The 21,294-nt window shown below is 52.8% G+C and overlaps 1 protein-coding gene across 3 annotated transcripts in view; it reads right to left on the bottom strand.

Moving 5' to 3' along the window:
- The window catches only part of CMIP (c-Maf inducing protein), a 266,109-nt gene that overhangs the window by 50,164 nt on the left and 194,651 nt on the right, over nt 1–21,294 (bottom strand). For 2 of the 3 annotated variants that reach the window (XM_067718738.1, XM_067718737.1), the window contains one exon: nt 2,219–2,380. In XM_067718738.1, coding sequence (XP_067574839.1) covers nt 2,219–2,380 — 162 coding nt within the window. Of the gene's footprint in view, nt 1–2,218; nt 2,381–8,588; nt 8,745–21,294 lie in introns of those variants that run through there. The other variant, XM_067718739.1, reaches the window with a different exon arrangement.

Below are 21,294 nucleotides of genomic sequence, written 5' to 3'. Positions count from 1 at the left end.
TTGGAGCCTCCGTTTACATTTCCGTATGTTTTAATACTTACCTTGCAGGGTCGCTGGGAGACAGGTAAAAGGGCTGGTGTAAATGCCCGCTACTGTGACCGTCACAGAGGACATGTTCAGAGAACGTCAGCATCGCTCAGGGAGGCGCTAGCCTCCCTGGAGGGGACGCCACCTGGGCTGCGGCCCCAGCTCTGTCCCTCGCAAACAGCGCTCTTAGCGGTAAATTGGGGATAGCACGGACCCCTTGCCTGACTCACAGTTGGTGCACAGCAAATCCAAGCTCCCTCCTTATTTTTCCTTTAAATGCCTCTGTCTCTCTCCCCTGGCGCTTGGGATCAGCTGACTTTGAGATCCTTATCTAAAGCCTCAGAAGTGATGCAAAGCCCACGAGCACGTGGTCACATGAAACGTATCTGAGACGGACGAGAAATCCCACCAGAGGTCGGCCACAGTGTCGTCTGCCACCTTCGCCATCGTCCTGACGACAAGCCTGATTTAATGACGGTGTGATGGCGGCTGAGACTGGTGGGGTTGATGGGGTGGGCGGTGCAGCTCTGCAGTAAGAGCTAGACAGCCTTAAGGTGAAACTCCCGGCCCCACTGCTTTCTCGGCAGGTCACTCGGTATCTCTGGGCCTCAGCTTTCCCATCTGTGAAATGGAGACAGCAAGGGCTGTCTCTCGGGGAGCGTGAGGATCAGATGGGATGCTGTGTGCGTGGCACCCGGCGCCTGCCCAGCATGTAGCAGGTGCTTCCTGAGGGCGAGCTGCTTCCCCTTCTCCAGATGAGAAGCCAGTCCCGGGCCTGCCGACAAGCCCTTCCCGCTCAGGTGGGAAGCCTGGACTCGAGGCCGGGTGTACGGCACAGGCCTCAAATCCCAGACCTTGACCATGATTCATTTCAGAGCCACGGTCTTTACTCTTCTGGGGGACGAGGCTGGTCTCCCACCCGAGGGCAGACACGTCCTCTGCTCCTTTGCCACCCACTTTCTACCTCTCGCTCCCACCTCCTCCCGGGGCGAGGGACCCTCTCTATTCAGCAGACATGGAAGGCCTGGGCCAGTTTCCTGGACCAACGGGCAGTGACCAGCCTGGGTCTGCAGAGAAAGCGGAGGTTCTAGGTAGCAGGGAACTTGTGCCGGAGTCCGAGGTGGGGGGGCTGGGAGAAGTCATCAAGGGCACCGGGGCAGCCAGAGAAGCAGGGGCCGCTCCCTGGGGAGAGGGACAGAGAGATAGCTCTGCCGGCCACGCATAGCTGAAACCAGGAGTCATCAACCCCAGTGTCCCTGGAGGGCCAGGCAGGCAAATAAATGAGAGAAGTATTAATATCTGTCAAGTGCTTAAAATAGTACTGGAGCACAGTAAACAGAGAGATGTTTCCGAGCACCCCTCGCCCTCCATCGGGCAGCCTAACTGACGGATTAAAGCCTCAGGTCCCACTGTCTTTCCTGCCAGAACGTAAGCTCTAGGAGGGCAGGGGACCATCTTCATCCAAGTGCGCAGAACAGCGCCTGGCACACGGCACACACTCAAAGTGTGGGGCTGCCTGGCAAAGCCGACGGCTCAGCTGGGCGGCACTAAGCAGCGAGCTGCAAAGTGCTGCTGGATTTTCCGACCGTTTTTAAAGAGAACCTGGAAATCCCTATTTTGTTGTGAAATCTCTCGACTTTTAATATCCTGTGTGAGTTGAAGGACAGCTATGGGCTGTGAGGGATGATTAGAGCGGAGAGCCATGTCTGCCTGGACCTCCAGTGCTGGCGGGGGACGGGGCGGGGGGAGACGGAGGCGGGCCCACGCCATGGGTATAGGAAGGGCAGTCTGGGGGCTTCACGGACGTGTTCCCGCTCAGGAACGAACTAGAGAATTCTAGCTGCCATCACCACCATCGCCAGCCCAGCTCGGGCCCAAGAGCAACACCCACCATGTCCTCCCTTGAATCCAGTCTTGGGGCACAGCAGGGTGGCAACCACTCTACCATCGTCCCTAGACGGCTCAGCTGGAAGCACCGGGGGCAAGCCTCCTCCTCAACTCCCTTGTGTCGCTGGGGGACCGCTCACCTCCTCCCGCAAAAGGGAGACAACACAGACTCAAATTCGATTCTGCTGCTTGGTACCGGGTGGTACTCAGCAGGTGTAAAGGAAGCCGACTTCAAAGTGGCGGGGGGTGCGTGGGTGGGGAATGGGATGGCACAGTGCGAAATCAAGCCACGGGGAAGCGTTACCTCTGAGAGCAGTTTCGAGACGATTTCCAGTGGGGCTTGGTTGATGGAGTCATCCTGCAGGGGGGACGTCAGGGCCATGTCCACCAGAGTTCGGATCTCCTTCAAGACGACTTCCCAACGGCTTGGGTTACTCAGGACTTTCTTGTATTTGTAAATCTTTTTCTGGTTGGGAGAGAAAAAGAGACCCACACGTGTTATTAACAGGCCAGGGGTGGAATATACAAGACGATCAAAGAATCAGATGTACTGGATGTGAAAGGCCCCACGTCTGGACCCCTCCCAGCCCCATCAGAATCCGACCCCCGAAGAAGGGACAGTCTTGCCCCAAGTCGAAGGCTGCATTTGCAGATAGTCAGGCCTCCTGAACGCTAGTAATTTCCACTCCTTTTCCAATGACATAAAAAAAAAAAGATGAAGCTATTTATCCTTCAGGTTATATCTTTTGCCAAACTTGTTCCCCAAGTATTCAAACGCAATCGGAGGGGAAGCATTCCGGGTCCACGAAGGCACTTTCTTTGCATAGGAGGCACTGTTTCTGCTCACCCTGACCCTAAGAGGTCCCCTTGGAGACTGTGCTCAGCTGGGAAACCTGACAGACAGGCTTGGGGCCTGGAATTCAGCTCCAGCCAGGTGGGGACCGAGCCCAGAATGGTCCTCAGCTTCCACCTGGGGAGTAAGATGGGCGCGTTCTCACCTCCGCATCCAAAGCTGGCGAGCGGCTGGGGCAGTGGCCGCGGCTCTGTCCATATGAGGCCGGGCTGGCTCCGCCCTCTGACATCATGGAAACAGAAGCCCTCTCTGAGGCCGAGGTCCCAGCCTGCGCTCCCCCCGGCTCCGCAGTGGCCTGCCCCACTGCCGCCTGGCTTGCCTGGCCATCTCTCTCTCTAACTGGATAAACTTCATTAAGTGCTCTCTGCTCCTTGGGGAAAACCTAATTTTAATGTCACTGAGCCAGCAGCCAGCTGGGTGACATGTCACAATCTCTGAACCAAAGTCTGAATGAGGGCAGGAGGAGGTGAGGGTCCCCCACTGGCCCCGAGGCTCAAAGAGAAGCTTGTAGGCCACCAGTGTCTCCCCGACCACTTAGTTTCTGAGTTAAGAATTACAAAGGGTCTTGGAAGCCAAGGCCTAAAATGAAGCATTTGGGGGACAAATTCTGCATCCAACTGGGTAGTTCTCTGTGCTGAGTGAGGCGTGGTGGTGGAACAGGTGGTCGACTGTAGGATCAGACAGGCCTGGTTCTTCCCATAAAGTATTTCACCTACGGAGCCTCAGCCTCGTCTTCTGTAAATTATGCATGAAAATACCCTGTGGCCTCTTCCAATGTGGAACCCTTATAAATCCTGGACCCAGGTGGTCCCCTCTCTGTGAGGAGTTACAGTCAAAAGCGTAGTCCCAACAGCACAACCACATAACCCAAAGGGAACTCGCGATACTCAACCTGCCTCTTCTGAAAAACTTTAAAGGAATGAAATGGACAACCCTCAGTGACCCGGACAGCACCCCGTTTTTTTCTCCCATGTTTTTCCCACACTGCATGATGTTCTGGGGCCTCTTATTTGCTAATCATACCCCTGCGCCACCACCATCACCCGCTTAGTTAACTACACCTAAGCTTATTTCCCATAGTCATTCCAGATCTTTCTTATGTCAATCTCCACAGTCTGCCTCTCCCTCCTTCTCTCTCTCCTTCCACACACTCTGCTGGCCCCACTGCCTCCCTCCCTCTCTCCAAGCTTTTTTTTTTTTTTAACATCTTTATTGGAGTATAATTGCTTTACAATGGTGTGTTAGTTTCTGCTTTATAGCAAAGTGACTCAGTTGTACATATACATATGTTCCCATATCTCTTCCCTCTTGCTCCCTCCCTCCCATCCTCCCTATCCCACCCCTCCAGGCGGTCACAAAGCACCGAGCTGATCTCCTTGTGCTATGCAGCTGCTTCCCACTAGCTATCTATTTTACGTCTGGTAGTGTATACATGTCCATCCCGCTCTCTTGCTTTGTCACAGCTTACCCTTCCCCCTCCCCATATTCTCAAGTCCATTCTCTAGTAGGTCTGTGTCTTTATTCCTGTCTTACCCCTACGTTCTTCATGACATTTTTTTTTCTTAAATTCCATATATATGTGTTAGCATACGGTATTTGTCTTTCTCTTTCTGACTTACTTCACTCTGTATGACAGACTCTAGGTCCATCCACCTCATTACAAATAGCTCAATTTCGTTTCTTTTTATGGCTGAGTAATATTCCATTGTATATATGTGCCACATCTTCTTTATCCATTCATCTGTCAATGGACACTTGGGTTGCTTTACATGTCTATTGTAAATAGGGCTGCAGTGAACATTGGGGTACATGACTTTTTGAATTATGGTTTTCTCAGGGTATATGCCCAGTAGTGGGATTGTTGGGTCATATGGTAATTCTATTTGTAGTTTTTTTAAGGAACCTCCATACTGTTCTCCATAGTGGCTGTACAATCTCCAAGCTTTTGACGTGAAGACAGCACAGTTTTCGTCAAGTAGGGAATGGGAAAGAGTAGAAACATTTACTTGTCAATCATTTTAGATCCTATAAGGGCTGGAAGAAACGCATGGTAACCCCTGTTGGGGGTGGGTGTTCAGTGAATAATAAATACACCGTTGATGGAGACGATGGTGACAAGCAGTATTTGGTGAACTCCGTGACTTTCATGATGAGGCGCACCTAGCCTCTTGAGGTTCCCCTGGGACCGTAACCAGCCTCCGTCCCAGTTACCTGACTGGTGTTGCCAGGAGCATGACCACGTCTATACAAATTCAAAGTGCCCCAAGTCTGAAGCGGTAGAGACACTTCCCAAGGCAAGAACCCGGCCCATCCCCGAAGATGAACGCTCCTTTGAGTCCTAGACACTGCGGTTCTGCTCTGGGCCCAGAGGATTGCTTAATTTTTAAATGACCATGAAATGGTCACAGAAACTCACCGTACATTCAGCCCCAAAGAAAACCACAAGGACGCACAGCCGTGCATTCCCACGGTAGATTCTAGACTGGAATACGGTCCGCTCTTTAAGCGCCCGCTCTCGTAATCAGCGGCAAGCTGTTTACTTTTGAAAGAATAATGACTTCACTCTTTTTGTGAAAACGAGGCATGCTCACTGTAAGAAATGTAAACCACACTGAAAAGCACAAAGAAGAGGATAAACGAAAAAAGGTCTCGAAAATCCCACAACCTAGAAATAGCCATCACTAACCTCTGGTGAGCACTGTTCCAGCTGGCCCTCAGTTAAACTTCGCCCGTGGGGGTGGGCGGCCGTGAGCTCGGCCCCTAAGTCCTCAGGACCCACACTCGATGTCACCGAGACAGTGAGGCCCAGGTGAGAGGGCCCATCGGGCGCCGCCTGCCCCAGCGAGCCCCTTCACAGGCGTGCCCAGCCTCGGGCTCACAGACACAGCCCCCCGACAGGCCGCGGAGGTCAACAGCTTTCCCACGAGCCCCTGCTTAAGGCGCGTCCCAAGGACAGTGGTCACAGAGGCTGCACTCAAGACCAGAGGTTCCCAGGGGCTGACAAGGGCTAACGTTCAACGACCCACCAGGCACTGTGCAGAGCACTTCGGGGCATCATCTCACTCCACCCTCACAGTAACCCCAGGAGCTGGGGACCTGCCATAGGCCCTGGGAGCAGAACCGCAGACAAGGACCCGAGCGCAGATGGTTTATTTACTGGGGAGGTAATGGAGGACACATCAGTGCAGGGGTGAGAGTGAGACTGGGAGAAGAAGGCAGTCAGTCACCGCCAGAGCATCATCAAGTGTTAGGACTGGGCAACAGGCAACGCCACCACTGTGGGGACAAGGCTGAGTCCTGAGGGGGCCTCTGGGAGACAGTGTGGATCACGCCCTAGAGTTGACCCACCCAAGGAGCAAGGAAGCGGCCCTGTTTACCCACCAACTTCCTGGACTTCTGGCTGCCCTGCGCCCAGGCCAAAATGCTCCCACAGCCAGGAAAAGACGTGCCCCCAGGGCAGAGTCGCCGTGTTTACAGTCTTCAGGGCAGAGCCATGCCAAGAGGTAGGGCGTCTGCAGCTTCTGCCCCAGGCTCTAGTTTCCTGTTTACACACAAGACTACCAGGGCCGGGAGGTGACATGACTTGCCCAAGGTCACACAGCTAGAAAGGGGCAATTCACAAGTACACACCGGCTCTGGTGGACCCCAGAGGTCTCCCTCTTTCCATTACATGGGTCAGGGCCAGCGCAGATGGTGGAGAGGAGGCGCAGATTCACCAAGAGACACCGAGAGGAAGGCTGCAAGGACGCTTGACGGTCTGGGATGAGGGCTAGAACGCGTCTCCAAGGCTCTGAGAGCTGGTGGGAGCAGCAGGGGGGCAGTGCGGCTGTGACACCGTGCTCATGGCGTGTGGGTAGGTGGCTGGCCCCCGGAAGAGGCTCTGAGCCCTGGCACAGGGCAGCCACAGGACAGAGGGAGGCCTGCCCAGGCCCGTGGGGGCCTAGTCACTCTGCCTTGGGTGACAAATCAGCACATTTCATCCCAGGAGCTCTGCTGAGCTCATCTGGTGATGAATCACGGTGGGACTGGGTTGGGGATGCCTCTGGAACCCTGACACCCAGAAGCCCGGCCCTCAGCTTTGCCCTATGGTCCCTCCACTGAGCCCATGTCACCAGAAGGGGCGGGTAACCTCTTGCCGTGTCTGGAGTGGATGGGCTGCTGGACTCCTTTGACAGGAACCTCGGAACTGTCTCCCTGCTTGTTTTTGTGTAAGAAAGCCAAGAATGGTCTCACATTTTTTTTTTTGAGGGTTGTTCAGGGGAAAAAACCAACAACAAAGAACAGAATACGCAACAGAATCAAATGTAGTCCACAAAGCCCCAAACATTTGCTGTCTGGACCTTTAAAGAAAAAGTGTGCTAACCCATGGCTGGAAAGGTCGAACCCCACCCAGCCAAGGAGTAACAGCACAACGCAGCTCAAGATCAGGGGCCACCAGGGGAACACAGGTTCAAACCATAAAGAGATACTGCTCCACACCCACTAGGCTGGCTGGAACCAAAAGACAGGTATCTCCAAGTGTTGACAAGGATGAGGAGAAAATGGGATCCTTGTGCATTGCTGCTGGGAATGTAAATCAGTACAGCACCACTGGAAGACAGGTTGACAGTTTCTTAACTCATTAAACATAAATTTATCATATGACCCAGCAACTCTGTTCCTAGAAATCTACTCAAAAGAAAAACAGACTCTACGTAAAGACATGCACGTGAATGTCCACAGCAGCATTATTCATAACAGCTCCAAAGTGGAAACAACCCACACGTCCGTTAGCTGGTGAATGGATAAGCAAGACATGGTATATCCAGACAATGGAATAGTACTTGGCAGTAAAAAGGATGGAAACACTCGTATGTGCTACCAATACGGATGAATCTCACCAATATGCTAAGTGAAAGAAGCCAGATGCAACAGACTAACTGGAGGATTCCTTTTATAGGAAACGTCTAGAAAAGGCAAATTTAGAGAGACAGAAAGTGGAACGGTTATTGCCTGGAGTTGGGAGGTGGCAACAGGGATTATTAGGCTGCAAACAGATATGAGGCATTTTTAGATGATGGAAATACTCTAAAACTGCATTGTGATGGTCACATAACCCTATAAATCTACTAAAATCATTGAATCATTCACTTACAATACGTGAATTTTATGCCATGTAAATTACACCTTCATTAAGGTGTTAAAGAAAAAAATCCCAACCCAGGTAGGTGGAGGACATCAAAAAAAAGTCAGAGGCAGTATGGCTTCGTGGTTAAGAGTGCAGGTTTTGCAATCAGCAGAATTCAGTTCAAATCTAAGCTCTATTTCATCTACCCATCCACCTATTCACTTATCCATCCATCCATCCATCCGTCCATCCACCCATCCACTCATCCATCCATCCATTTATCTAATCATCCAATAACAGTTACTGGGAACCGTCTAGTATGCTGTGGCAAGTACTGAGTTAAGTCCTAAGGATACCAGTGATGAGCAAAGCAGACAGATCCCAGTGCTCGTGGAACTTACAGCGTATTACTGACACCCTACTTTCCTCGTCTGCAACGTGGGATGAGAACAACCACTATCAAAGGCTTGCCATGCCCATTCCATGAGATGATATGTATAAACACTTAGCCCTGTTCCTCGCAAAACAGCAGCGCTCATTCTTATCACCCACCAAGTCCTGTGGGTGAGTGATCCAGAGCAGGCAGGACTCAGGAGGGCTCCCGGCATCTGTGACTAAGCCCCACCCTCTCCCGAAACAACAGAGCCAGCAGGAAGAGCCAGCCGCTCCTCCACTGCAGTCTTCGCCCTCTGCTTATCAGGAAGGGGGCGTTACCTGGGCAACATCCGCCATCTCTCCAGCAAATGCTGCTATGCCGCAGAGACAACCACAGACGCCCGGGTTCCCCGGCCTGGGAAAGTGGAGCCCGTCGGCTCCTCCACGGGAGACAAGCCGTCCCCGGGCAGGCGCCCCTCTCTAGGAGAGGTGTGACTCAGAATGTGCGGGCACCACGCCTCCCGCTGACGGGGCGGTTGCTCTGCCGCTTGCTGCAGCCTCCGAAGCTCAGGCTCACGCAAGCACGCATGCTCCCCCCACCCGTCATTAAAGGAGAGGGCGCTCCTGGAGCCAATGAGAAAAAGGAGCCCGGCGGGAGCTGGGCTGGCTGTGACAACTTCTTTCCAGGGGGTGTCCCAAAGCTGTGCTGCCCGGCACGAGAGCCAGCAGTCCCGTGTGGCTACTTACACTGAACCTAATTAAAATGAAATACGACTGAAAATTCAGCGCCTCAGTCCCACTAGCCGCATTCCAGCGGCTGGACAGCCACACGTGGCTAGAGGCTGCCACACTGGACAGTGCAAATAGAGAACATTTTCATCACTGCAGAAAGTTCTATTGGGCAGGCTGTCCTAAAGTCTTAGCATGCCCCAGAGGACCAGTGACGTGCTCGTTGCCTCTCCCATCACTCAGGCAACGCCTATTCGCTGGGGCCAGTATGTGAGCGGCACGCTGCCCATCTCCAACTTTCCCTCCAAGGCCTGCAGGGGCTGTCCCCAGATGTCCTCTGCACACCCAGGGAGAATGACCAAGTGGTTGACTTCTTTGGCTTCCCTGATTCCTAGACAGGGGGGCCTCTGACCTCCTCATTCCCTCAAGACTCACTTGGGGCTATGGAGGAGTGTGCGAGGTAACTCACCACCTCTGCCAACCCAGTGTGCTTCTGGGGGCACACTTACAAAAATTCTCACAACGACCCAACAATGGGAACAGTATAATTAGCTTCATTTCACAGATAAGAAGTCTGAGGCTGAGAGAGGTTAAGTCAAGGAGCTAGTAAGAGCCAGAGCTGGAGCTGGGACCCAGGTAGAGCCGGATCCTGAGTCCCCGACCACCGTGCCACTCTGAGAGGCACACCTGAGTGCTTTCTCTGCCTTGATCGATGCTGCTGCCTCCTGCTGAAATGAACAAGAAGTCTTTAAATTGGAGGGCTGAGCCCAGGAGCAGTTCCAGACTGGCTGCAGCTGGGCGTCTGGATGACAGTTGCCTGGAAAGCCGGGTCCTGGGGAGATGGGCAATTTGTTTGAAAAAGGGGGAAGAGCATGGCACTCTGCCCCCTAAGTGCCCACTGGAGACGGTCTTCCTGCAGTCATTACTGCTTCCAAGGAAACAGCAGAAACTCGGGCACAGTGTCCCGCTCATCGTCTCTGGAGCATCGCCTGGTTGCCTGGGCAACCATGCATCTGGCTGGTGAGGAGATGTACTGGTCTTGGTGCCAGGCTTGCAGCTGGGTACCACATCCTACCTGGCTCTTGGGGCCTGCTGCAACCTTGGCAAAATCCAATCATCCCACGGATCTGACTGACTGCACTGAGAAAATTTTAGGTGGCTGTTTTCCTCACTGAGCTCTGGCTCCTTGGGGACAGGGATAATGCCTTGTCTGTTTCTTTACTGTTCTGTGTGGTGGCTGGAACCGCTGAGGGCACATGGAAGGTGCTCTCAGTATTTGTCGAAGGGAGGAGAATAAGAATCAGAAATAATGGTTGGGCTTCCCTGGTGGCACAGTGGTTAAGAATCCGCCTGCCAATGCAGGCGACACGGGTTCGAGCCCTGGTCTGGGAGGATCCCACATGCCGTGGAGCAACTAAGCCTGTGCACCACAACTCCTGAGCCTGCGCTCTAGAGCCCGCGAGCCACAGCTACTGAGCCCGCGAGCCACAACTACTGAGCCTGCGCGCCTAGAGCCCGTGCTCCACAAGAGAAGCCACCGCAGTGAGAAGCCCGCGCACCAAAGAGAAGCCCTGCAACAAAGAGCAGCCCCCGTTCGCCACAACTAGAGAAAGCCCGCGTGCAGCAACAAAGACCCAACACAGCCAAAAATAAATAAATTTTAAAAAATGACACCTGTTCTTTAAAAGAAAGACAGAAATAACGGCCAACATGTAGGAAGGGCTTCCACTGTTGTCAGCTACTACACCGAATCCTTTAACCCTCCCAGCCCACGGCAAACGCATGAACTACCTGCAGGGGGAGCTTGTTAAAAGGCAGATTCTAACTCGGTAGAGCTGGATGGGGCCTGGGAGTCTGCACTTTCCAGCAGTTTCCAGATAAGAGAGATGCTCTTGAACCCAACCCCAGGTGCCTCGTCTGTTCCTCCCTAGGAGGCATGCTTGCTCTGCACCCATGATACAGAGAAGGGGGCAGTGAGGGAGTGATACCTTGCCTGCGGTCACACAGCTGGTGTTGTGAGCTATGTTCCCCAAAATGGTATGTCCAAGTCCTATAACCGCGGGTATCTGTGGATGTGACCTTATTTGGAAATAGGTCTTTACAGAGGCCATCAAGTGAAGGTGAGGTCATGCTGGATTAGGGTGGGCCCTTATAAAAAGACCAGGGGAAGACACACACATACACAGGGAGAGAAGCTAGGTGAAGGTGGAGGCAGAGACTGAAGCAACGCCTCTACCAGCCAAGGGACGCCAAGGAGTGTAGCAACCACCAGAAGCTGCAAGAGGCCGGGTGGGAACCTCCCTTAGAGTCTCTGGAGGGAGCATGGCCCTGCCAACACCTTGATTTTGGACCTCTGGCCCCAGAACTGTGAGCGGTTACATTTCTGTTGTTTTCAGCCACCCAGTTTGTGGTACTTTGTTATGGGAAACCCACACAGCTGGTGAGCAGCAAAGCAAGGCAGACCCCAGGGAGCCTGGCTCCTGGTCACCCTGCTGGTCCGCTTCAGCCCTTAGAGCTGACCCTTCCCATCCTTTTATTTTATGGAGGTGGCAGCCGGGGCCCCTGCTCTCAGCGGCTTCTCCCAGCTTACCCTCGGCTTGGAATTGGTTAGGTTTTCTCTTGCTGGGGAAGACCTGACCTCCTGTCTCCTCTTGTTCCCTCAGGGTTGGAAAAGCTGGCGTCCACGCTTGACGCCTGCCTCCAGCCCATCACCCGAGCGCAGAAGCCCCTGGTCCTGTGCTGCCTGCACACCTGGGCGCCTGCACCATCACTAATGCCATGAGGAGCCGCCTGGACACCCAGAGAAGCTGCAGAGGGAATTCCAAGGAGGATTCGGGAGGACGTCAGCACAGGGCTGGCTTAGGGTCCTCGGCAAAGAGTCATGAGGTGGGCTCTGGCTCAGAGCAAACACAGCCCGCTTTCCTTTTATTTTTTTTTTTAATTGAAGTATAGTTGATTTAGAATAACTGAATTTAGAATTCAGTTATATATATATGATATATATATATATATATTTCCAGATTCTTTTCCATTATAGGTTATTACAAGATATTGAATATAGTTCCCTGTGCAGTTCCCTGTCCTTGTTTATTTATTTTTTATATAGTAGTGTGTATATGTTAATCCCAAATTCCCAATTTATCCTCCCCACCCCTTTCCCTGTGGTAACCATGTCTGTGAGTCTGTTTGTTTTGTAAATAAGTTTATTTGTATCTTTTTTTTTTAAGATTCCACATATAAGTAATATCGTATGATATCTGTCTTTCCTTGTCTGACTTACTTCACTTACTATGATGATCTCTAGGTCCATCTATGTTGCTGCAAGTGACATTATTTCATTTGTTTTTATGGCTGAGTGATATTCCATTGTATATATGTATCACACCTTCTTTATCCATTCCTCTGTCAATGGACGTTGAGGTTGCTTCCTTGTCTCGGCTATTGGAAACAGTGCTGCTGTGAACATTGGGGCGCATGTATTTTTTCTAATTAGAGTTTTCGTCTTTTCTGGATATATGCCCTGGAGTGGGATCGCTGGATCATTGTTGGTTCTATTTTTAGTTTTTTGAGGAACCCTCCTACTGTTCTCCATACTGGCTGTACCAATTTACGTTTCCACCAAGAGTGTAGGAAGGTTCCCTTTTCTCCACACCCTCTCCAGCATTTCTCTTTCTTTTTTTTTTTTTTTTTTTGCGGTACGCGGGCCTCTCACTGCTGTGGCCTCTCCCGTTGCGGAGCACAGGCTCCAGACGCGCAGGCTCAGCGGCCATGGCTCACGGGCCGAGCCCCTCTGCGGCATGTGGGATCTTCCCGGACCGGGGCACGAACCCATGTCCCCTGCATCGGCAGGCGGACTCTCAACCACTGCGCCACCAGGGAAGCCCTCTCTTTCCTTTCATGAGGTTTACACATCTGCCCATGGTTGGCAACCCCCATTACGCCAGCTGACAGCCCAGGGTTTCCTACAGCCGGGCACTGCACTAAACTCATCCCAGAACAACTGTCCCAGGGTTCTCAATCCTGGCTACGCATAAGAACTATTTGGGAGGCTTAACAACATTCCAATAACAGAGTCCAACCCCAGGCCAATCCCACTCGGCGGCTGCTGTGGGCAGGGCGGAGCCGAGGCATCTGGCTCTTTGGCCACTGGTATATTTTAAAGTACATCTGAACACCAATGGGCACAACAACATTATTCACAATTGCCAAAAGGTGGAGGCAACTCAAGTGTCCACCGACAGGTGAACGGATAAACAAATGTGGGCTATGGATACAAAGGATTATTCAGCCATGAAAAGGAAGGGGATTCTGACACCTGCCACAACATGGGTGAACCTTGAGCACATCATGCAAGTGAAATAAAAGCCAGTCACAAAAAGACAGACACTGTAGGTTCCGTTCACAGGAGGCAATACCTAGAGTCATCCGATTCATAGAGACAGAAAGTAGACGGAACGTAGAACGCGGGTTGCCAGGAGCTGGGGGAGTGGGGAGGGGGAGTCCGTGTTTAACAGGGACGGAGTTTCAGTTGTGCAAGATGAAAACGTTCCAGAGAAGGCTGGTGGAGGTGGCTGTACAGTGTGAGTGCACTGAACGCCGCAGAACTGAACGCTTAAATCTCCAGGTGACTTGAGCCTGCAGCTAGAGGTCAGCCCCGGTGTCCAGTCTACGGTGGCAGATGCGACCCCTGCACGCCGTACAGACGCGAGACCCCAACAGTAACCTGCTCCGGGTCAAAGCGGCTGTCTGAACCAGGACCCCTCCTCAGGGTCACCTCATTGTCCTGAGTCATGGTCAATGAAGAGACCGTGAGCTGCAATACATAGGTACAGCCCTGGACCTGCTCTCAGCTTCTGGAAATGCTCTCCTGTCTCCACATGGCCTAACCCCAGGGGCTGGGGAATGGGCAGTGCCTAGGGCGGGGCTGCACGCACCTTCCGGCCTGGTCACAGCCCTCTAGGGAGGCTGGGGGCTCCCCAGTCGTGCTCAGCACACCTGGCGCTACACCCTCACTGCCTTTGCTCACATGCCTCCACCCTCGTCAACTCCTGGGGTGCTCAGAGGCTCAGTCACGACCCTGCTGTGGCCCTCAGGTGTGTGCAGAGTGGCGCACCTCTGCATGCGGACCTCTGCTGCTAATAAGCTGTGCAGCCTCAGGCAAATCATATCACCTGTCTGAACCTTAGTTTCCTCATCTGTAAAATGGGGATGATAGTCGCGCCTGCCTCTTGCGGCCGTTGACAAGATTAAATGTGATATTTCATGCTGACTCTTATAGATGCTCAATAAATGGTAGCTACTCAGTCAGTAGGACATCGATTAAAGACAGTTAACTGCTGAGAAAAAATAAAGGTGACTAGAAACCCCTAAGTGCCCATCGATAGGGAAGTGCCTGAACAAACTACAGCCACGTGCAGCATCACACCAGACAGCAGTTAAAAGGAACAAAGGCAAGCCAACAGACCTGCCACGGATTCCACCCCCACGAACCGTGTTAAGTGTAGAAGCAAACACACACACGTGTATGTATATATTTACATGCCTACGCTGCACATACATGGGTGGGGAGGGGAGGACCAAAGAGGGGGCTGAGGAAGAGAGCTTCAGCTCTACCTGAAATGTTTCAAACTGTTGCAGGAAGCCATAGCCGTGTATTATACATTAATTTAAAAGAAATAAAATTCCCAGGATTACTTCATTTTTGAAATGATACGTGTTCACTGGAAAACCAGAATAGTACAGAACGGTGTCCAGGAAGGGAGTAATAAAGTGCGCAACAGCTCAAGGTGTGGGCTCACCGCCTGCACATCTGTATGCGGGTGACCATCGCTCCACAGATTCTCTTTCTGTGCACGTGCATACCCCTGCCATAAAAGTGTACATAAATTTAGCCCATATCGCACGTGTTGGCTTTTTTGTTTTTAATTTATTTTTGGCTGCGTTGGGTCTTTGTTGCTGCGTGCGGGCTTTCTCTAGTTGCGGCGAGCGGGGGCTACTGTTCGTTGCGGTGCGCGGGCTTCTCATTGCAGTGGCTTCTCCTGTTGCAGAGCACAGGCTCTGGGCGTGTGGGCTCCCGTAGTTGTGGCACGTGGGCTCAGTAGTTGTGGCTCGCGGAATCTAGAGCGCAGGCTCAGTAGCTGTGGTGCGCGGGCTTAGTTGCTCCGCGGCATGTGGGATCTTCCCGGACCAGGGCTCGAACCCGTGTCCCCTGCATTGGCAGGTGGATTCTTAACCACTGCGCCACCAGGGCAGTCCCTGTTGGCTTGTTTTTTAACCTCACCTCTGCCTCCCCTGCATCTCCCCCACCCCAGAATCCATGCTAAAAACAAACCATATGGTTGGCAAACATTTTCTGTAAAAGGGTCAGGTAATAAATATTACAGGCTTTTCTGGCCACACTCTGCTGTTGTAGCACAAATGGGTGGGGCTGGGTCCCCCCAAACCTCTTATTTACAAAACCAGGCAGTGAGCCCGATAGTCTGTCCACCCCCGTACATATCAATTCAGATATTCCTCCACGGCCATACGTTAATCAAATGCAAATATATAGAGAGATTTTCTTTGGTCCTTAGCTTTTGTTTTGTTTTACGAAAAGGGCATCACATTATACGTGGATCTCTGCATCTTGCTTTTTCTCTCTTAACACCTGGAAGTGGCCCCATGTCAATCAGTATAGATGTTCCCATGCTGTGTGTTTTTATAAGCCACCTGAAATATCACCGGGCAAAGGTAGCATATACGTCTAGAAAATGAAAAATCAAGCCAACAGGAGTCCTCTCGCCTGACCTCAGCCTTCTGTGCAGATCCTCTGGGAGGTCTTTCTGGCAGCAGCCATCGGGCGCCGTGACCGCCATACATCAGTGACCGGGCGCATCCCTGACCAGACAGCCGGGTCCCTGACCAGACACTCTGCGTCAAAGAGCTCTTCTCCAGGGGCCACTGCCTGCCCTGAGGCGGCCCCCTTGGTCCAACACGTACTTCCACGGTTCCCGAGATCAAAGCCACCCCCCCCCCCGCCAGCCTCTCACATACCCCGAGACGTGTCCTGATTCTCCTTAATTGTAAACTCGACCCAAGGTGTGGGTGAGACCCCACCTTTAACAGAATGTGTAAGGAGATCCTATTATTTTCCTGTAATGATTTTGCCAATGACGTTAGTGGTGCTGGGAACCCCGTGCAGAGCTGAACCACATCCTGAAGGGCACAGTGGGGGCCACCTGCTAATCAATAGCAGGAAAGGCTGTTTTCTGAGGAAACACCCCCGATGGCTAGCAACTCACCAAATAAATTAAAAAATGCAAATAAGGTACCAGAGGCTGCTTTTCCTCTGCCGTGTGGAGGAGGCCAGCCCCAGCGGGTTTGGCTGTGCTTAAGGGCAGAGGACAGCACAGGGCTGTTGCCCTTGGGTCCGATAAAGGGAAACCTCTACCCCAAATAAGGAGTTCTCCGGCTTGGCTTCAGACGGTAGCATCTCAACAGGGGCCTCCGCTGTTTATTTGACTAACAACTTTATCTACTGCTCGCAGCACTTCAAAGGCATCCGATCCGTTCATCCCTTTGTGTGGGAAGCCTCTAGTCCTTGTCGGGCTGCCGCCTCTGGGCTGGAGCCATGGCTCCTGCCACAAGCCGCCTTAATTTACGAGCACCCTGGAAAAGGGTCCAGTTCCCTAATTAATTCCTCCGCAGCGGATCGTCAAGGGGCGTGCCCAGGCAGGCAATGAGGGTGTGCTTGAATCAGCGTGGTGTGTACTCCTGCCTTCACGAGCGGGGGTCTTGTGGGGAAGCAGGATGCACCAGGGGCTGTTCCTTCCTTGCTGAGGAAGGCCCCTCAGATAGGCCCAGGGCATGGTCAAGACAGAGTCCAGGGGTGGGACCTGGGAGGCATTCACGGCGGTCAAGTCCGAGTTGCCCGCACAAGTGGAGGAGAGGCTGGCAGAGCAATGCAAGAGCCCTTCCTTCTTGATCGCAAGCCGAGAGGGACCCAGCAACAGGGCCTAAGGGACACAGAGGAGGCTCAGGCCTGGGTCTGAATTCTGGCTCAGATACAGGGGAAGTTATTTACTCTGAGAGTCAGTTTTCGGGTCTGCAAAATGGGGACGCAATCCTACCTCCCAGGGACTCTGTATAGACTAAAATAGGGCAGCAGATGAAGTGGCTGGAAAACAGTCGGCACTCAATAAACATCTGCTGCTCTTTCCCCTTTCTTCTTTTTTTAAAAATTTTATTTGTTTGTTTATTTCTTTTTTGGCCACGTTGGGTCTTAGTTGCGGCACGCGGGGTCTTTCGCTGCGGTGCGCGGGCTCTTCATTGTGGCGCACGAGCTTCTCCCTAGTTGTGCCGTGCGGGTTTTCTCTCTCTAGTTGTGGCGCACGGGCTCCAGGGCACGCGGGCTCTCTAGTTGAGGTGTGTGGGCTTAGCTGCCCCGCGGCATGTGGGATCTTAGTTTCCCGACCAGGGATCGAACCCACGTCCCCCCTCATTGGAAGGCGGATTCTTTACCACTGGACCACCAGGGAAGTCCCATCTTTCCCCTTTCTTTAAGCTGCTGCAGTGGCTCTCCGACTGTGCTGTGTATCAGAATCACTTGGAGGGCATGGAAAACACACCTTGCTACACTCTCCTCCCCCACTTTCCAGTTTATAAGACAGAAGATCTGCATTCCTAGTAAGTTTCCAGGCTACGTTGAGGCTGCTGGTCTGGGAATCCCACTTTGAGAACCACTGAGCTACAGTTCGGAACCCCCGGGGTCCATCGTGACGGAGAGGCCTCTGAGGAAATAAAGACCATCCCTGATGGAAAGTTCAACGCAGGTGCTGGCAAAGGCTTCGAGAGCCAACAGATGCCAATGGTCTGCTCCAGCCTGCCACCTTCGGCCATTGCTCAGCTGGCCCTTGGTCTCCTGGGGGCGCTTTTCAGGGTCCACGCACTCTCGGACGTCTGTTCCAGCCCAGAGGGCAGATTCGGCCCACTCTGCCAAAGGGTCTTATCCATGCATCTGCTTGGTCCCCACTGTTTCTCCAGCTCCCACCTGGACACAGACCACTGGGGCCTCCTGCCGCCAAGGTCAGCAGGCTCCGTCTGGGTGGCTTTAGCACCCTGGACAGGGGCGAGCTCTCTGTCCATTTCAGAGCCTTCTGCAAAACCATCCTTGGGGTCTCAGAGGGGCAAGGGCCATGGGACTTGCGCCCTTGTCTCCCGATCAATTAGCCTCTCTCCCAAACCCCTTTCCATCCAGAGAGTTGGCTGCCCACTGGGTATTTTCTGATGGCCGGGAGAGGTGAGGACCTAATCCCTCTGTGGGGACAGGCACTGCTCTTTTCGGAGGCTCTGTTTGGCCTTGTCTCTGAGCCAACAGGCGGGCAGGAGCCTTGGAGGCAAACCCAGAACGGCAGGCCACCCTCCCCTCCGAGGCCGGCCCCGCCCCCTGCATGGCCCCCCGAAAGCTGCCCAGCATCCCCGGCTCGGGGGGCTTGCTGCCCACCACCCAGCTGCGGAAGGGACCTGCAGATTCCTGTAGAACAGAAGGTCTTCCTGGTCAAGAGATTGCCTCCCATTTATGTTTTTTGTTTGTTTGTTTGTTTTGCGGTACACGGGCCTCTCACTGCTGTGGCCTCTCACTGCTGTGGCCTCTCCCATTGCAGAGCACAGGCTCCGGACGCGCAGGCTCAGTGGCCATGGCTCAGGGGCCCAGCCGCTCCGCGGCACGTGGGGTCTTCCCGGACCGGGGCACGAACCCGTGTCCCCTGCATCGGCAGGCGGACTCTCAACCACTGCGCCACCAGGGGAGCCCCCATTTATGTTTTAAGGACTTATTTGAAAAAAGAGAAAGGAACAAAAAAATTTTTGCCTTAAAGGGCTGGAAACAAGTTCACCCGCAAAACGTTTACGTGGAAAACTTCCTTGTGTGGTGCGGTGACTCATCAGCCCCGTCAAAGGGTGCGTGGGATGACACGCTGAAGCCCTGGTCCCCCTCCTCGTCTGGGAAAGAAAAACAACCCACAGATGCCCTTCTTTTCCTGACTGTTTGGAGAGTCGGCTGCCACCCGTCCCTCCTGAGGCCCAGGGAAGGCCGTCATGCAGGGGGCACTGGGGTGTCTAATGTCTCCAAGCCCGGTGCTGGGGCAGCAGGGGGCAGGGAAAGGCCTGGGGTCCCAGGGACGTGGTGCAAACCCAGCTCCCCTGCTTCCTGCCCTGCGGCCCGGACAGGTCATTCCACCTGGGGCCCCTGGGCTCCATGTTCTTGACCTTTTGAGTGGGATGGTTAGAGGGATCCAAAGGGGTGAGGATTAGGTACAAGGTGCCTCTCGCTGCCTCTGGCCGGTGGACGGCGGGCACTCAGCAATGCCTGTCCTTTCCCGCAGAAACTCAGCTTCTCCACAGTAAAAACCGAAAGATCTAAAGTCCCACCTGGCTTGACGCTTGTCTGAATGAAATACTACAAAACCGTAAAAAGAAATGAAGTAGATCTGAACGTGCTGTATGAGCTCGTGTATGAGCTCAAGCACGATACGTAATTAAAGGGTAAAGGACCAAGGAACACCCAGTGTGGATAATAAAACCTGTGTGGTGTTTTAAAAGGAATTTTCATAAAACCTTCTGAAGGGCCCCATGAGACTAACGGGACTGCCTTTGGGAAAATGGAGTGGAGGGAGGAGAGACTATGCATGTTACACCCTTCTATAGTTTTCAGAATTACCGAGTACATGCATAACTCACTGGTCTTAGATGCTAACAGCGGATATCTGGGGAGTGAGGGATTGGCTGGAAAAGGCGGCAGGAGGGAACTGTCCTGGGTGACGGGAACCTGGATGGTGGTGACTCAGGTGACGACAACAGTCAAAACTCAGCAGACCCAAAAGATAAATGGGTGCATTTTGTTATGTCTCCATTCTAGCTCCATTTATTTTTAAACTTAAAAAGTGTTAACAAAGGTTTATGGACAGTGGGAAGTTTTTTTAGTTTTCGTTGTCCTTTTCACTATTAAAAGAAAATCTTAATACATGCAATTTTAAATGTCTCACCTTAGTACTCTTGTATACCCCTGGTAGGTGTATAAATTGGTTTGGGCCACTTTGGAAAACTGTTGGGCAGCATCCACCAGAGGGGACCCTCTGCTTGCCCTATGGCCCGTGCTCCGAAGGCTGTAAACATACGTTCACCAGGAGACATGTTTATAATGGTTCTATTCATAGTGGCCCCAACCTGGAAGTATCTGTCCATTAACAGAATGAACAAATTAATAGTCTATATTCATTTAGCAGAATGCTATGGAGCAAAGCAAATGAATAAATTACCGCTACACAGGATATTATATATTGCATAGATAAATCTTATAAACATAATTTTGAGCCGAAGGAGCCAGGCACAGAAGAGTTCAGCCTGTACGATTCCATTTACATGACGTTCAGGTTCGTGCGAGACTAATCCATGCTGCTGGAAGGCAGGAGAGTGGTTTCCTGTGCTGGGGGCGGGGGGGGTGGGGGGTGGGCGGTGGTGGGGTTGGCAGGGACTGGAGGGCCTGGGGCGGGGGCGGGGGGCACCAGGGAGGTGGTCATGCTCTGTGTCTTGATCTGCGTGGTTACACAGGTTGATTCTGTGAGAATTTGTGAGAATTCATCCAGCAGCACTCTTTTGATCTATGCACTTTTCTACATGTATGTTATCCCTTGAAAAGTTTATTTAAAAACCAGACCAGAGGACTTCCCTGGTGGCGCAGTGGTTAAGAATCCGCCTGCCAGTGCAAGGGACACGGGTTCGAGCCCTAGTCCGGGAAGATCCCACATGCCGCGGAGCAGCTAAGCCCATGCGCCACAACTACTGAGCCTCTGCTCCAGAGCCCGCGAGCCACAACTACTGAGCCCACGTGCCACAACTACCAAAGCCCACGCGCCCAGAGCCTGCGTACCGCAACAAAGAGAAGCCCCCGCTCGCTGCAACTAGAGAAAGCCCGCGCGCAGCAACGAAGACCCAACGCAGCCAAAAATAAATAAATAAATTTATCAAAACAACAACAACGAAACAGACCAAAGTGCCCCATGTCTATTCCAAAGAGAGCTCTGGTTGGGGAAAGTGGAGACTACTGCAAGGGCTTAACGCCCATCTGGGGCTTCCTGGCCTCTGTGGGCTCAGACACAGGGCTACGCTGCCCACACCCGCAACCTCTCCAGGCCTGAGATGGCGTCTCCTCCCACCAGGATAAGGGGGTTGGGCTCGGAGACCCACCACCCCAGGTTCAAATCCCAGCTCTGCCTGGTTCTAGCTATGGACAAGCCCCTTTGCCCTCTCAGCTCCTCCTTCAAGATGGGCCTGACTTTGA

Source organism: Pseudorca crassidens, chromosome 20, assembly GCF_039906515.1.
Source record: "Pseudorca crassidens isolate mPseCra1 chromosome 20, mPseCra1.hap1, whole genome shotgun sequence".
Lineage (NCBI taxonomy): Eukaryota > Metazoa > Chordata > Mammalia > Artiodactyla > Delphinidae > Pseudorca > Pseudorca crassidens.
The sequence above is the reverse complement of the archived record's forward strand: the minus strand, read 5'-3'. Positions and strand labels throughout refer to the sequence as shown.